This window comes from Myripristis murdjan, chromosome 13 (genome assembly GCF_902150065.1).
Source record: "Myripristis murdjan chromosome 13, fMyrMur1.1, whole genome shotgun sequence".
Classification (NCBI taxonomy): Eukaryota; Metazoa; Chordata; class Actinopteri; order Holocentriformes; family Holocentridae; genus Myripristis; species Myripristis murdjan.
In genome coordinates, this window is record NC_043992.1 from 15,705,473 (window position 1) to 15,720,699 (window position 15,227).

General features: G+C 43.0%; 1 protein-coding gene across 1 annotated transcript; it reads right to left on the reverse strand.

The window, feature by feature from the left end:
• Positions 1–1,545: 1,545 nt before the first annotated feature.
• Positions 1,546–9,521, reverse strand: LOC115370518 (F-box/WD repeat-containing protein 10-like). Its single transcript, XM_030067544.1, has 10 exons — positions 9,516–9,521; positions 8,840–9,016; positions 8,591–8,703; positions 8,200–8,403; positions 7,871–7,992; positions 7,181–7,335; positions 6,848–6,990; positions 5,066–5,215; positions 4,472–4,728; positions 1,546–2,423 (listed from the first exon to the last, which is right to left on the reverse strand). The coding sequence occupies exons 1-10, from the start codon at positions 9,519–9,521 to the stop codon at positions 1,546–1,548; spliced, it is 2,205 nt and encodes a 734-aa protein (XP_029923404.1).
• Between the last annotated feature and the right edge of the window lie 5,706 nt (positions 9,522–15,227).

Below are 15,227 nucleotides of genomic sequence, written 5' to 3' on the forward strand. Positions count from 1 at the left end.
TAAGGGACAACTTGCTACTATGGAAAGTATAATATTAAAACGCATAACAGCTTTAGCCTACGACAAACTTAAAAAACTTTGGAAACCATGAGATTTTTTAGCTCTCAGCTCTATTTCCAGTACTTATCTCCTATCCCTAAGTAGTCTTTATTTCAGCATAATCCACCAAGCAATAGGTTAGCAAGGAGGAAAACCCTGCCTCCAAAATTAAACAGGTGATCGTTTTATCCTAGATAACTAGATGCTGCAATCACTTAAAACAACAATATTCCCACTCTTTTCATACACCCTACCTTTCTGGATATTCCCTCTAAACTACATATTACAGCATACTGTAGTCAAATAAATAAGCTCCATGTCAAGTATCCAGTCATTCTCGCCACCAAACAGCTGATTTCTGTAGATCTCAGACCGTAACATGTTCCTCCAGGGTTTGTTGATCATCCATTTTTCAGGGTTGCCAAAGATGAGCAAGCACTAACCATTAAATATACTGCTACGCATGTCAAGTTACATCTCTGTCGCACCAAACCTGGCAAGCTCTTTTATTTAATCCTCCACCATTGCAACCAGGAATGATACAACAGTCACTGGAGTCTCTCAACACATTTTCTGCAGTACCAGAGGGGGCAGTTGATATTAAACCTTTGATGAATATGGTAGGAAGAATGCCAGCAACATCTCTCCCTTCAAGAAAAAGCTTTTAGTGCACAGTGTTGTTCTGGTTTTAGTGCCTTTACCCCTGTAAATGAAAGTTGTTTTTTTTTTTTCACACTTCTACTGCAATATTGATATCCACTGCAGCAGTTATTGCTATTTTAAAAAATGAGAGATTTTCACATTGGCACTTTGTATTATCATCTCATTTTGCTTAGATGGCATACCCATGGCAGAATTCTGCGTAAGTGCCATTTTATCTGAAATAAGCAATGGGGTGCTTTTTAGACTCAGAATTACAAAATATATGTGTAGAACTGCTAAAAAAAAAAAAAAAAAAAACATTTACAATACTCATCTCTATATGTGTTTGTTTTGCTCATACATATGTAACGCCTTCTGTCATGTACAGTGCTTTGGGGAATTACGGTATATGGTGCATCCTTTAGGTGGTATAGAGACACAACATACAGTCTCACCATGCAGAAATGATTTTGTTAATTATTTTGTTCATTGATTCTTTTGGTTGCAACAATGCTCTGGCATGTTGTGTCACTCACTTCATCACCTTCAACCCCTGAACACCTAAAAAGCACAAGCACAATTGGTATATCAATTGGAGCGCGTCCCCACCTGTTGTGTTTAGCTCAATTTATGCATGTTTAATATTCATAGTCAGTCATAATATTAATTAAAACTTTCCCCTCTGTTTGCCACAGTGAAATGAAGAAAGTGGGTAGATTTCAGACTCCAAAATTCTTGGGAATCTAATGTTTTTGAGGAAAACCTGTTTATTTCTTTGCAAATCAATAGAATCGCTTCACTCACAGCACATTGGGTCTTTGTGGAAAACACCTGTGTGCATTAGTGTGCGAGAGCACATCTGTGTCAGATGTAGGTGTCATGTCCCCATTCAGGAGTACACACCTGGTCCTTTTTGGTGTAATCACCAGTCAGCAAACCTTTGAGCTTCATCCTCCTGATCCGTTGTCTATTTTCTGCTGTCTTAGATCTCTTGTCCTGTCTGTCGGAGCTGCTGCTACTCAAAACTCTGACATATTCCTTCAGCTGTGTGTCTGTCAGGAGCCAGAAGTCTGTTTGTTCCCTGAGTATTTCCGTGTCACTGTCCTGGGCTGCAGGTGGACTGGGCATGGCAAAGCGCACATGCCGCCCTGGGTGCTTACATAATGCTTTCATGAACATGCGTTCAGGTGCCTGTGGTTCCACCATAGCAGTTGTGGTTAATGGGCCTACTTTCCGAAATGGCAGTAGTTTTCCCGTGGAACAGGCTGGGTAATTTTTGTAGTTATCCCTGGCTGCAAGCTGCATCAAAGTAGACGGGTGACTGGTGGAAAGTACACCTCTGTTAATGAGGGATGGTCTCAAGTTGAGATCCACAGATTTGGACAAAAGTGGTACATGGGACTTGGTATTTTCAGAGAGGACCTGCTGAGCTGCTGAGAGCTTTTCATTCATTGATGGAAACTCCTGTGTCTTGTAGCACTGCTTTTGCAGTAAAGAGGCAGGGGTCATTGAATATTTGTCTTGGAGGGCTGGAAGTTTTGGGGTCTCTGACTTTTTCTTTATGGAACCAAACAGTGGCTGCTTTAGGTGCTTGTCCTGGGTAGCTGGAGGTTGAGGAGCCTGAGAGAAACTCTTGAGGAGAGAGGCTTCAGGTGGCAGAGCCTTATTCTTCAACAGTCGCTCCTGCACTGCTCTGTCACTGTGTGTCATCTCTACCTTGGTGGTCACATAGTATTTTCCAGCTGCGCAGGGGAGCAGAGACATGGGGCTGCTAATTAAATTTGGCAATGCATCTCGGGCAAACCAAATCACTGATTCTTGAGAATTTGGATAAATCATGTCCCACTAAGAAAAAATGCTATTTCTGCTGGAAATTTACAACATTTTAATGAATAAAAAGAATCAAGGGCATAATCAGGGGGTCCTTTGCACATTTGTAAGGTTCTTTTATAGGTTTATTTTTAATTTGTATTAATTTAATGATTATATGTTGGCCCATGGCCTACAAAACCAGTTGTCCTCGGATAGGAGATCATCATTTCAACTTGATTAAAACAACAAAAAGTAATAATTTCATTGAATAATATCTTTATCACATGAAAGAGTACATCATAATATGTATTAAAAACTACAAACGATGGGTTTTGAACAATATTTACTATTATTTTGTGGTTGCTCAAAATGTGTCCCAGATATTCGTCACCACCTTCAGATATATATTTAAAAAAAAATAATAAAAAAACTACAAGGTCAATTACATTCCTGAGGAGCCCTTTTCAAAGCTTCAGCTCTACTGCATGCTTCAAGACCGCTCAGGCTCCTGGAAGTTTTCTATTTTCTCTTAAATCTCTTCATATTTTTGGACACTGCTACTGTCACAACCATAAATTGTCAACACCGTCACTTCTGTATAAAAAATATTAAATTAGATTATGGAATAAATGTATACTTTTTAAGAAGAGGTCTGATGCAGGTAGCAACAGGGGGGAAACAAGCTGGCTAATGTGAACAACTCATGCTTATCATGTGAAAGAGTAGGTTTTTGTCACCACCGTCAGACGTCACCACCGTCACGGTGACGGTGATGACTGAAGTCTGAAAAATGCTTATAACAGTGCTCAGGATTGTTATTTTTTGTACCAAATAGTTAAATAAAGTTGTTAAGCAAGAAGCCATTGACTTGAGTGGTATAAATTTTGGAAATGTATGTTTTAATGAGGCGACTGTCACCACCGTCAGATTAGTGTCACCACCGTCAGAGGCAGTTATATTTGTTTTAAATGAATATGCTTACAATATGTTTCTTTGGTGCTGATGAATTATTAAAGTAATAGTCTCTTTAATACAAAAATATGTTTTTCAAATTAAAAAAAAAACATTACGGTGACGGTGTTGACAAAAACAAAGTAGCCTAATAACTGGAAAAACCTATTTTATGAAAAAAATACAAAATGAGGAGGTTGCACCGGTACATTGCTGAACAGTCAAGAACTTGGCCTATAATGATATACCTTCAGATTTTGTAATTTAACGCACTTTTTTTTTTCCAAAATTAAAACCTGTTTTATCCAAATTCCCAAGAATCAGTGAAATGCGAGTTTATACTTCATTTATGGCACAGATTTTTTTCCTATAAAATTTACAGTGCCTATAGATTAGATGTACAAGCAGCACCATAACCAGCACCAGATTCTTTACATCACACATGGTGACTGCCAACATGTCTCCAAACCGTATAGCATGTCTAGTGGTCTCAAAGCTCCACTAGAAAACTTTTCATTACAGAAGCTCCTAATAGCAGTGAGAGGTAACTGAAAAAAATCCATAAATCATGTTACATGGCATCAATTAATGGCATATAGCATAGCAACGCAGCCAGGGTGTGACGCTTTATAGAATAACTTGCACGAAATCTCACAAGGCTGAACATTTCTGCTGCACTGCCCACTAGGGATTGAAACTTTCAGGCACCTCTGGCCACACCCAATCAGTGATGTGGCAGCAGGTATTTTTAGCAGCTGTCAATGGCAAAATGCCTGCTGCTACATCACTGACTGGGTGAAGCAAGAGTTAATACAACATGCCTGAAAGTTTTAAACCTTAGAGGCCAGTGCAGCAGAATTTTACTGCTAGTATTGACCTTCTCTTTACACCAAAGGGATGGGGGAAGTAAACATCAAATGCTGGTAAGTTCACCTTCCTACCACTTCCTCTGGATGTACACACACCGCTGTTATAGATAGATGTTATAGATTTTAACATTCAGGCCAGTAGCTGTGGTGTTTCTCACCTTGGGCTGGCAATGCAGTGATGGCTGACAAGGGGCCAACATGATGGGGCGTATTTGCTCTCTTCTTTGGTTTCTTAACTTTTCTGCAGCAGACCTTTAGGATGGATGGACCTGCCTGTGCCATGTGGTTAAACTTTGGTGTTCCAGTTTGGCCTTTCTCCTCCTGGGATGTAGGCTCGTTGGTCAGAGAGGTGTCCCAGTTTGCAAGCAAGTCAAACTGGTAGAGCAGGACACTGGCTCGAGTGTTCACCATCATCCTGGGAGGGAGAAGACTGATTTTAAGTGAAATGTGGCAAGTGTTTTATCAAATTGAATATTGAATTTGCAAACAGACAATTACAAACAAAGAGATTGCTGATATTTATGGCTCCCAGTGCACCAAAAAGATGCCTGTAAGCTAAGTGCTCTCACAATGACACATGGACAAAGAAGGTGGCTCTCCACCTTCTTTGATGTTGATGTTGACTGGCAAAAAAACAAGAGGAATAACCCTATGAGTGTTCCTACAACAGGAGCCTCGGCCTAGAACTCCCACCTCCATATACACACGCAACAAGGGGCACTGGTAGAAGTCTGCAGTTGTAAATACTGTACCTGTTTTTATCAATGTGAATGGACAAGATGGGACTTTCTACATTGATAGCTGTCACACAGTGACCTCTGAGGAAGCTGAAGATGCGGATCCTTTCATCCATACAGCCAGTGATCACACAGAGGTCACTGAGCATCACTGAGCGCACCTCCCTGTAGCAAAGGAAAACATCCCACTTTTCAGGTTTCTAATAGATGACAATGTATCAAATAGATTAATTTGATATAGAATCACCCTAACCCTATATATCTATCTATCTCTATAGAGAGATAGATAGATAGCCATATATTTGTGGATTGTTGGTCCGATATCTCTAGTTAGTTTCTTCAAATTTGGCACATGTCCACTTGGATTTTGGTAGTCAGAGGGCAAAGATCACGGCAACTGCAACTTCACATTTTTTTGCCATAACTCAACTTTGCTAATTATGACAAAGTCTCACACAAATGTCAATTAGGATGAAATGATGAAGTCATGACATTTTGCATCCAAAAGGTCAAAAGTCATCTTCACTGGCCATTATTCAACATCATAACTCAGAATTCCTCTCCCTTGAAGACAACCAGGACAGGGGGCCTCCTGTTCCTCTGGTAGTCCCACCACAAGCTCATTATAGTGATAACGTCAATTCACCAAAACAAACAAACAAACAAACAAAAAAAAAAACAACAACCAGTTTTATAATGCATTTCATTAAATTCTGTCAGTCTTCACTAAAAATACATTTAGCAGCCACTTCATTAGGTCCACCTGCACAATCTAATCCAATCCAATCCAACTTTTCTGTTTTACTTTTATGATGCCTATAATGCTCAGATTTTTTTTTTTTTTTTAGCACAGTAATAGAGGTGTTTATGCAGTTATATGTTCGGCATTGAGCTCATAATTAGTGGTGTTGTTGTACTGGACTGCATTTTACTGAGAGGTGTTTCTAATATTCTGTCCCCCTTATCCATATAAATGGGAAGGACAAAAATTAGAAACACCTCTCAATATAATGTTGTCCAATACAAAACCTCTGCGATCTACAACCTCAATAAGAAACATAGAATTAAATTTAGACATTCTCCACAAGGCCAACAAAAACTGAAATGATAAACTTTCTTAAACAGCAAAATTTATGGCAGAGCTGTGGCAGTGAACTGCATTAGATTCTACAGGTGGAACTTGACTGGTTTGGGTAGGCACACAACCACGAGGAAGAAATCCAGTTTAAGTCAGTGTCCTAGAAAATTGTTCTTAAATTAGAGGACACTCTTATGAGTAAATTAAACCATATAGAAAAACATAAAAGGTTTGAAACTGGTCAATAAACAAAGGCCTACATAAAATGCACTGAAGGATTAATCAACGCTATCTGTTCTCACTTGATGTGGCATGTTACTGTGTTTGGCTGAACACCAGTATAATTCAGTTTTGGCTTCTGTGGATTTGCACACATAGTACTCTACATAAAGTATATATATATATATATATATATATATATATATATGAATGTATGTGTGTGTGTGTGTGTGTGTGTATAAAAAATGCTGGTCAGTTGACTTGTATTTTACATTTTCACTGGGTGCAACCTTGTCTCAACTGGGCATTTGTATGCTACACCAGTGTTGAACGCTATGCAGAAATCACGCCTCGTGGGCACTGTGAGCATTAAAAATTTAGCTCTCCCACATAAGCAGAAATTTTCTGACCACACTAATTTCTGGCAACGCCACAACTGCTCTAGACTTGGCTCTGTGAGGAATGAGTGAAGATTATCAATGTCCTATTGCTGTAGGTACCTTGGGTGGTGGAAGGTCATTAGGCAGCCTTTGACGTTAACGTTGGTGCTCCATGCCATGACCTTGCCATCAGAGTCCCCTGTCACAATATGATAGCTATCAAAGAACAGGCACTTCACTGCACTCTGGTGGGCATTAATAACCTGTGGGATAGAAATGGGATTTTGGATTCAGACTTATTGCACATTGTTGTTTTATTGCTCATAGAAAAAAGTTCCCATACAGTCAGCCTATGGAGATTTACTATGAATTGCTCCATAAAAAAACAGACGCAGAATGTTCTGTTGTATTCGAGTAGGAAGAGAATTTGTCTCTCTGTTGAATTTGTCTCACTTTCAGCAACGAAGCAGTCTTGGTGTCCCACATCTTGACCAGGCCTTTGGCACAGCTGCTCAGTAACAGTGTTGCGTCAGTTTTAACACACCAGACTGGGCTGTGATGTTTGAACCTCAGATTTTCAAAGCACTTCCCTGTTGCAAGATCCCATACTGTTGATGTGACACAAAATATACAGTAACAGAGAGCATATCTCATTAAATGAGCAATGGGCAAGATTTCCCCTCTCTAAGCAGCAGATGACCGTAATGGGTGCTGATCAGTGTTACTGACTCAGCGTGTACATCACCAGGGTGTCATTATAGTGATGACATCATACTATTATGGATTACAGTATATTACTTAAAATATATTGCCTGCCAATTCATGGGATCTCTGATAGCCCTTTAGAGGGAACATTTTAGTGCTTATTAATGTAATTACTTATTATTGATGTAACTATGTTGCTACAATTACCTAATAGAGGTCAAATAAAGTGATACATTACTAAGTGTCCCTTTAAGATCACACATTCATGTTACAGCTTTGATTAGCAGTGCAAGACTACGTTAATATTAATACATATGAAAATAAGATGAACTGTCCTTTGCTAGGAATAAGTTATGGTGAAAATGATGTATATTTCTAGACTGCACTGAATTAACTTTAGACCATTCGGCTCTGGTGTCGTGCAGAACACTAACTAACCTTTGACTTTACAGTCATTAGCTCCTGAGACAAGTGTGTTGGCATGCAAGTCCAGGCAGTTAATTGTGTCCATGTGGCCACGCAGCACCATCATGGATGCTCCTGTTTTCAAATTCCAACACCTACAGATACAGAGGAACAAGCATAAAATAGGCAACTTTATCTGAGCCAAGACAGTAAGCTTCCATTTTAACAAGCGCATGCTGCACAAAAAGTATCCTCTGTATGTGTTCCCAGCAGTGTAAAAATAAAATAAATACTATGTTCAGAACGTGCTGTTTGCAGTAACTAATTGTGTTGCCCTGTGCCAGTTTCCTGTCGGTTTCTACCTGATGCTGAGATCATAGCTGGCAGTGATCAGCAGGTTTCTCTCTTCGCAGAGAAGCAGAGCCCGGATGCTGCCAGCGTGCCCTCGGATCAGGGGACCCACTTCCTTGGAGCTGGAGACGTCCATCAAACGCACCACTCTCTCTCTGGAGCCGACAGCCACTAACTCGCCCCCGCTGTAGCCCACCACTCGATAGTCATCATCTCTTGTCAAACCCAATCCAAAAACGGCCAGAAACCATCACCAGCAGTGGAGCCCAGTATTATGCTCTTAGTTGGAAAGTGCTGTCACCAGATCGGGCCTCAGTGTTCTCGGTGTATAATACCCATACATATTACGCAACATACTGGATAAAGACTTATTTTGTTTTATCAGTAAAAAAAGATACCAACTTCTTCAGCAGCACTGTGGTGTGATATGTTCCCCCGAAGGCATTGCGTTCAGTCATTTGTACGGTCTTGGTTTGGATGTTCGCATAAACATCCTGAAATGGTATGTCCTGCTCCTGAGAGAGATCAGGTTGCATCAGTCACCATGTGATCTGTTATAAAATCTAGTGCATAATCATAAAGGGTAAAGGGATTGACTGCAGTGGTTTTGGTGAATTTGGTAAAATAAAAAGGATTGTGTTTGACATTTACCTTTTGATCTTTAGTCTTGTCCTGTTCCCTTTCTCTGGCTAAATTGCATCTGAAATCCTGAGCCAGTTTTCCGTCCAAATTACCTGGATAATGCTGTGTGTGACTCTCATTGTCTTTCACAGGTACTAGGACCCCTCGAGTTTTGGCAAAGAATGGACTTTCTCCAACACAGTGATTCTGGAGGACAGATGCTGCATTGTTGGTGATTGTAACATAAAGGCATGGCACAAAGGACAGTAAACAAAGGCATATAACACAATTTTTGGATATTTAAAGGTGCACTAGGCAAGATTTTTATGTAAAAATACATATTAAAAGTGTCTTATCAGCCTAAATCACAAAATTAGAAACTTCTCCACTTATAGAAACTAAGAAATGAAAACTTAAGACTGAAATCCAGACTTTGACTCTTGTCCCTTTGCCATCCTTTGGTATGAAGCAGGACAGACCGGCTGTTTTGCTGAGCATGTCTGCACTTTACTTTATATCACATTGCATTAGTTTTGCATCTTCAAGTTCAGTTTTCAAACCTCTCGCTGTGATTTGAAGCTACCAGTGAGCAAACTTGCTTAGTGCAGCTTCAAACCAACAACAAACAAACATCAATAAAACAAATAAGCAGTGCAACTTTATGTACAAATATCCATCAAAATTACCACCATCTCTTCTACTGTACCTCCATTTTCAAAGGTGCTCCAAAGTGTCCTGTATAAGATGCCACCAAAGTAGAAACGCTTTTTGCCACTAGTGCAATATTTGATATGCACAACTCACATTATGCTTTATTTACTTAGTTTACAGAAAAAAAGTAGGACAACAAGCTGTGCTTCAAAAGATTGTGCGTTCCAGTAGAGTGAGAAACAGTCCTTACAACCCAGGCAACAGCTGATGATGTAACAGAGTCTTCTGGGTAGAATTAGAATGGAAAAGGGACAATGCATTGTTAACAGGCTGTCCTAATTTTTGTTACTTCATGTTTAATAATAAATTACATTGTAACCACAAAAACAACAGTGTAATCACAGTCAGTAGCAGTAACCTAAAGGACTGCCAAAACCATACAAAACACATCTACTTGAATGCTCCTCCACGTCACTGTAGATCTGTATTTTTCTTGCATCTTTTTGATGCTGAGCCTGTTTGTATATTTTGTTTATGTGAAGCACTTCCAATCTACTGTATGAAATGTGCTTTATAAAAAACTGAGTTGACTTGGCCTATAATATAGCAAATATTTATCTGCCTGTAAAAATGACTAAATAACTGATTCAGCTGGTGGACAGACTAAGCTATGCTACTTCAGGCTGGACATCCTAAATCATGTGTGCCAGTGGGTAGCTTCAAATTCACTGATAGCCAGCGTGCTACTGTCGCATCACACAACACTGAGGTGACTATTTTCACAGGCCATCCCACACACACTGCCTTTCTACACTTTGGTTCTGCTGTTTTCTTTAGCCAGCCTCACTTTGCTTTGGTTCATAGGGTTGTGATTTTCATTTTATTTATTTATTTATTTATTTATTTGTTTATTTTTGATTACCTCCTTTCATTTCTAATGGTATATTGTCTCTGCGGTTTTCCGTTCCTCTACTTGCAGGAGTTTATTGCACTGCCACTGGTATGGTTATTTGATGGTTTAGTATCATGCCCCTGTATTGATTATGGAATGGGATGGGATTCTGCCACAGGGTGTTTAAGCATATTGATGTTGATATATAAACCTTTTACTCATGTAGTCAGTGAGGAATACGCAGCATGTGTAATCAGTGAGCAGAAAGCCTAAAGCAAAAGCCCAGATAATACAGTACAGTGCAGTGCTCTATTATGTGTTTTTAGTAAATTTAGTGTGTCACATGTATCCCTGGACTAGTTTGGAAAAGGTGGGCAAGGAAAGTGACTGAGTAAGTTCCCTTGTGTTACACTCCTGCTTGTCTTTCTGTTTTTAGCCCTGACTGTCTCTGTTTTTGCTATTTTCTCTTTCTCTCTGTCTCTTGGTTTCACTCTTGCTCTTTCCCCATGCTATTTAGTCTCATTATTGTTATCACCCATGCCTTGTTAGTTTAGTTCCTTTGGCTTCCACCTTATCTGCTCTGTATCCAGTGTGTTCAGTGTTTTCCCTCCAATATCTGTCCCTGACTCCTCACCAGCTGTGTCCTGTCTTAATGATTAGTTTCTTGTGTATTCATACCTTTGTCTTGTCTTTGTTCCCTGCTAGTTCGTTGCTGTCTATTGTTTTGACCCCTGCTTCCAGCCTGTTGTTTGTTCCTGTTTCCTTATGATTACCTGTGCTCCTGCAGACCTGCTCTCCAAGTAAAATCTCAGCAAGGCTGGGATTTTAAAGTCTACATTTGGGTCCACTTGCGTGCTCTCTCCATGACAGAGAGAATTGGCCAGACATGGACCCAGTGGACTCGAATCAGCGACCTGTTTTTTTTTTTCTGATTCTGAAGTTTTTCTGGCCTGCTCATAACAAGAATCGTGCACTGGCTAAACATTTCATGGCCCTCTGCTGAGAGACTATTTAGTATGAGTCTCCCAAACCTGTCTGTCTGTCAGCCTTCCTTCAAGGCTGTCTTCCACCCAGCTTCCAAGCATATGAGCCTCCCAGCCTGTTCACAAGCCTGCATCAGCTCTTGAATCCAGGGCCGCCACGCCTGTCCATATTGGTTTCCTGTCTGTCCAGCCTGCACCACCTGTATCCCCACAGCCGTCTGTTCAGTCCTGTTTCCCCTGGCTGTCACCACTCCCATCCCTACCATCCTCCTGTACCTCCAGCCTCTAACTCATTTCTGGTAACCCATCTGCCACTGAGAGGTCTATGTCTCTCCAGGCAGACTCTTACGCACAGTTACCATTACCGTAGAGTCACCTCGGCTAGTGTGGCTACTATGCCAATCTAGACTAGAGCAGCTCTAGCCAGCTCCTGCTGGTCTCCAGCACTTACCAAGCAGCCACTAGAGTTGCCTCATGCTGTAGCCTCCACGTCACTGTCTGCTGCATCTCTCCAGCCAGACATGCTGAAGCCTGCTGCATTGACTTTCTGTCTCTACTTCAGTCTGCAGCTCCAGCCCTGCTTCCACAATTCTAGCCTACAGCCTCAGTTCCATTGCCTCAGCCAGCAGCCCCAGCTCAGCAGACACCTCTCCAGTCAGAGGTCTCAGCCCAGCTGCAGAAACCCCAACCTGCTGCACCTGCTTGGTTTGCATTACATCAATCAGCTGCTCATGTCTCACCTGTGTCGAACCAGTCTACGGCTGCAATTTGGCCGGCCACCTCCCAGTCTGCAGTTACTGCTCCAGCAGCATTAACACTCTAGCCTTCTGCTGAAGCCGTCTTCTGCTCCTGACCCTCAACTGCGGCTCTTCATGTGCCCAGCTTTTCAGCCACCTGAACTCTCTCTGGACCCATCTCAGCCTTCACTGCTGCAGCCTCTGCCACCTGTGCCTCAGCTGCTGCAGTCACTGCCAACCTCTATTCTTCTGCTGCTGCAGTCTCCAGACCCTGAGCTGCAACACCCGCAGCAGTCCAACTACCTGCTTCCCTGCTTGAACCCTCCAGTCTATACCGTTTCCTGTTTCCCTGCCAACTGATCCAGACCCGCCTTCTTCTGTCTCCCATACACCAATAGCTCAGCCTATGGTTTCCTTTCTGACCTCAACAGCCTGGCTTCCTGAGTCACTTCTGCCTAGCACCTAGGTGTCCTCACTTCCTGGCTCTTGTTCTCCTGAGAGGTTCTGTCCCCATCTGCATGAACTTGAGCATTCCTGTCTGTCAGAGATGTCCAGTTCCTGTTTCCCTGTGGGGTCCGGTTCCCCATAAGCCTGAAATTTAGTGGTCCTACCTACCTGTCAGCAGCCCCACCTCTTCCGATCCTAACTGCTCCGTCTCCAGAGTATCCACAGCAATGCCTCCTGTAACTCCAGAGGAGCCCCCCAAGTTCCTGTTTGCCGGGTTTCTGTTCCCTCCATCACAGGGCCTCTGTCCAGTTTGCCCTTCAATCAGGTTGACCAACCAAAGGCCATGTTCATGGTCACCGACACTCTGGTCGACCACCCCACCACTGCCACATGGTCATCTATGTTCTGTGCGCCCACCCAAGCACCTCTGCTGCCTCCGTCTACAGCACCCTGGCAATATTCCAAAGTGTCTCCTCCCTGGTCACCTGCCAGAGCATCTCAGTCATTGTCCTCAGGACTCTGGCTGCCCACCCAAGCACCGCCACTGTCCTGGGTTAAGGTTAGGGCAGTACTGCTGAGCTGAATCAAGTGCACATGTCAGTGTGCTAGAGTTTTGCAAATATGGTTTTACCATTAAGACACGTTAGTCTCGTTATTGTTTAGCTCCTTTGATCTCCACCTTATCTGCTCTTTGTCCTCTCTAGTGTTTTCCTTCCAATATCTACTCCTGCCTCCTCACCAGCTGTGCTGTCTCCTGATTAGTTCCTTGTGTATTTATACCTGTAGTCATGTCTTTGTTCCCTGCCAGTTCATTGTTGTCTATGGTTTTGACTCCTGCTTCCAGCCTTTGTGTTCCTGTTTCCTTGTGATTACCTGTCCTGCTGCCGACCTATTCTCCAAGTAAAGACTTTAACTCTCAGCCCTGCCTTCAAGTCTGCATTTGGGTCTGCATGCCTGCTCTCCCTGTGACACCTTTGGCAAGGCACATACTGCAACTCCCAGTTGCTCTAGTGCAGCTGCTGCATGGGACAGGAGGTGGACTATACGTGGACTAGGAGCGCCGAAGTATGAATGTGTGTAACAGTTTGAAAGTAAAGTGGGGCAGTGCTGAAAAACATTGTGTGCACTCAGCAAAACCCTGCCTTACAGCGCCTATGTCATACGGTCTAGTATAGAACATGATGACACATAGTGATGATGTAGTACGGCCTACTAATGGTAATAGATTTGCCTGTGTGGCAGGAGCGACCACCGGGAAGGCTATGAGGCTCAGCGGTGTAGGGTAATGATTTCCCCTCAGTGAACTGGATGTGGAATAATCCTGTAACACAGAAGAATAGCAGAGCACTACCTCTAAGGACTCTCTCTCCTCCCTCCCCTCTTGATTTCCTTTTTTCCTCGTTTCCTTCATCCCTCCCTCCATCCTCATTGTGTCTGTTGCATCTGCTGGTGCTCGCTGGTCAGAGCGGGGGTGGGGACTCTCCTGACACCACACTGTGAGTGTGTGTGTGTGTGTGTATGTGCGTGCGTGTATGTATTATGAAAGACAAATACTGAGTGTGGGTGTTTGCATGAGCATGCGCCTGTGCCCCTCTCACTGTACGGTAATGGTTATAAATGTAGTTGTGTGGATAATGCATGTATTGTGCCTGGTCATTAAACCAGACTATGTGCAAATGTGGGCACAGTGGGAGAAAAAAAAGTAGGCGGGAGAGAGAGAAAGAGAGGCAGTATGCCTTGCCTGCCTGTCTGCCACACCCGGCCCTCTTGCCTCCTCCTCCTCATCCACCTCCTTTCATCCCTTCCTCCCTCCCTCCCTCCATCCCTCTTTCTCTCTCTCTCTCTCGCTCTCTTTCTCTCACGCACACACACACACACACACACACACACACACACACACACTCCTCCTCTGCTCTTCTTGTCTATCTGCTGGTGTTTCCATGAGAACAGAGAGTGCTGGATGGGGGGTGGGGGGTGGTGGTGATGGTGGTGGTGGTGGGGGGGTGACGTGTCCTAAGAGCACTGTGTGTATGTGTGTGTGTGTGCATGTGCATGCATGCGCATTCATGATCATTGCCGCTCTCCCTCTTTCACACATCCCTGCTGGCAGGAGCAGCTCCTTGCTCTGCCAGAAAACATGCTTTTGGCATGGCTGTGGCAATTTGGACGCCGTGCGCGCAGACTGATATCACCGATCTGAGATCCACCAAGTGCACAGCACACAGTCTGAGAGAGCACAAGGAATCAGTGGAGGCACCTTCCACTGGGGCACCTCTTTGTTTTTTTTTTTTTTAAAAAGAGACCTCCTCATATTTGTAAAGGGAGGGGGAATACACTAGGATGGGATGGTCACTGTTGGAGAGATAGAAATACAAACACACAATATGAAAAAAGGGATTGTCAGAGCACATATTGGAGGTATCCAGTCATTCATTAAGGGAGAGCGTTTTTAGGGTGGGGCCGCAGCTTTTGCCAGAGCCAGGCTGCAAGAAGGAGGAGGAGGATGGTGAGAAGATGTAGAGGAGAGGAGTGGTGATCTGGGGTGGGGGAGTTCATCACTATGAGCGAGAAGAGGAGGAGAAGGAGGAGGAGGAGGGGGAAGGGGGACAGTGTTGGTTGGTGTGAAGGGAAGAGGGGAGGAGGAGGGGAGGAGAGAAGGATGGAGGGAGAGAGGAGAAGGGAGGGGTTTAAAGGGTGGGCTTGTAGTC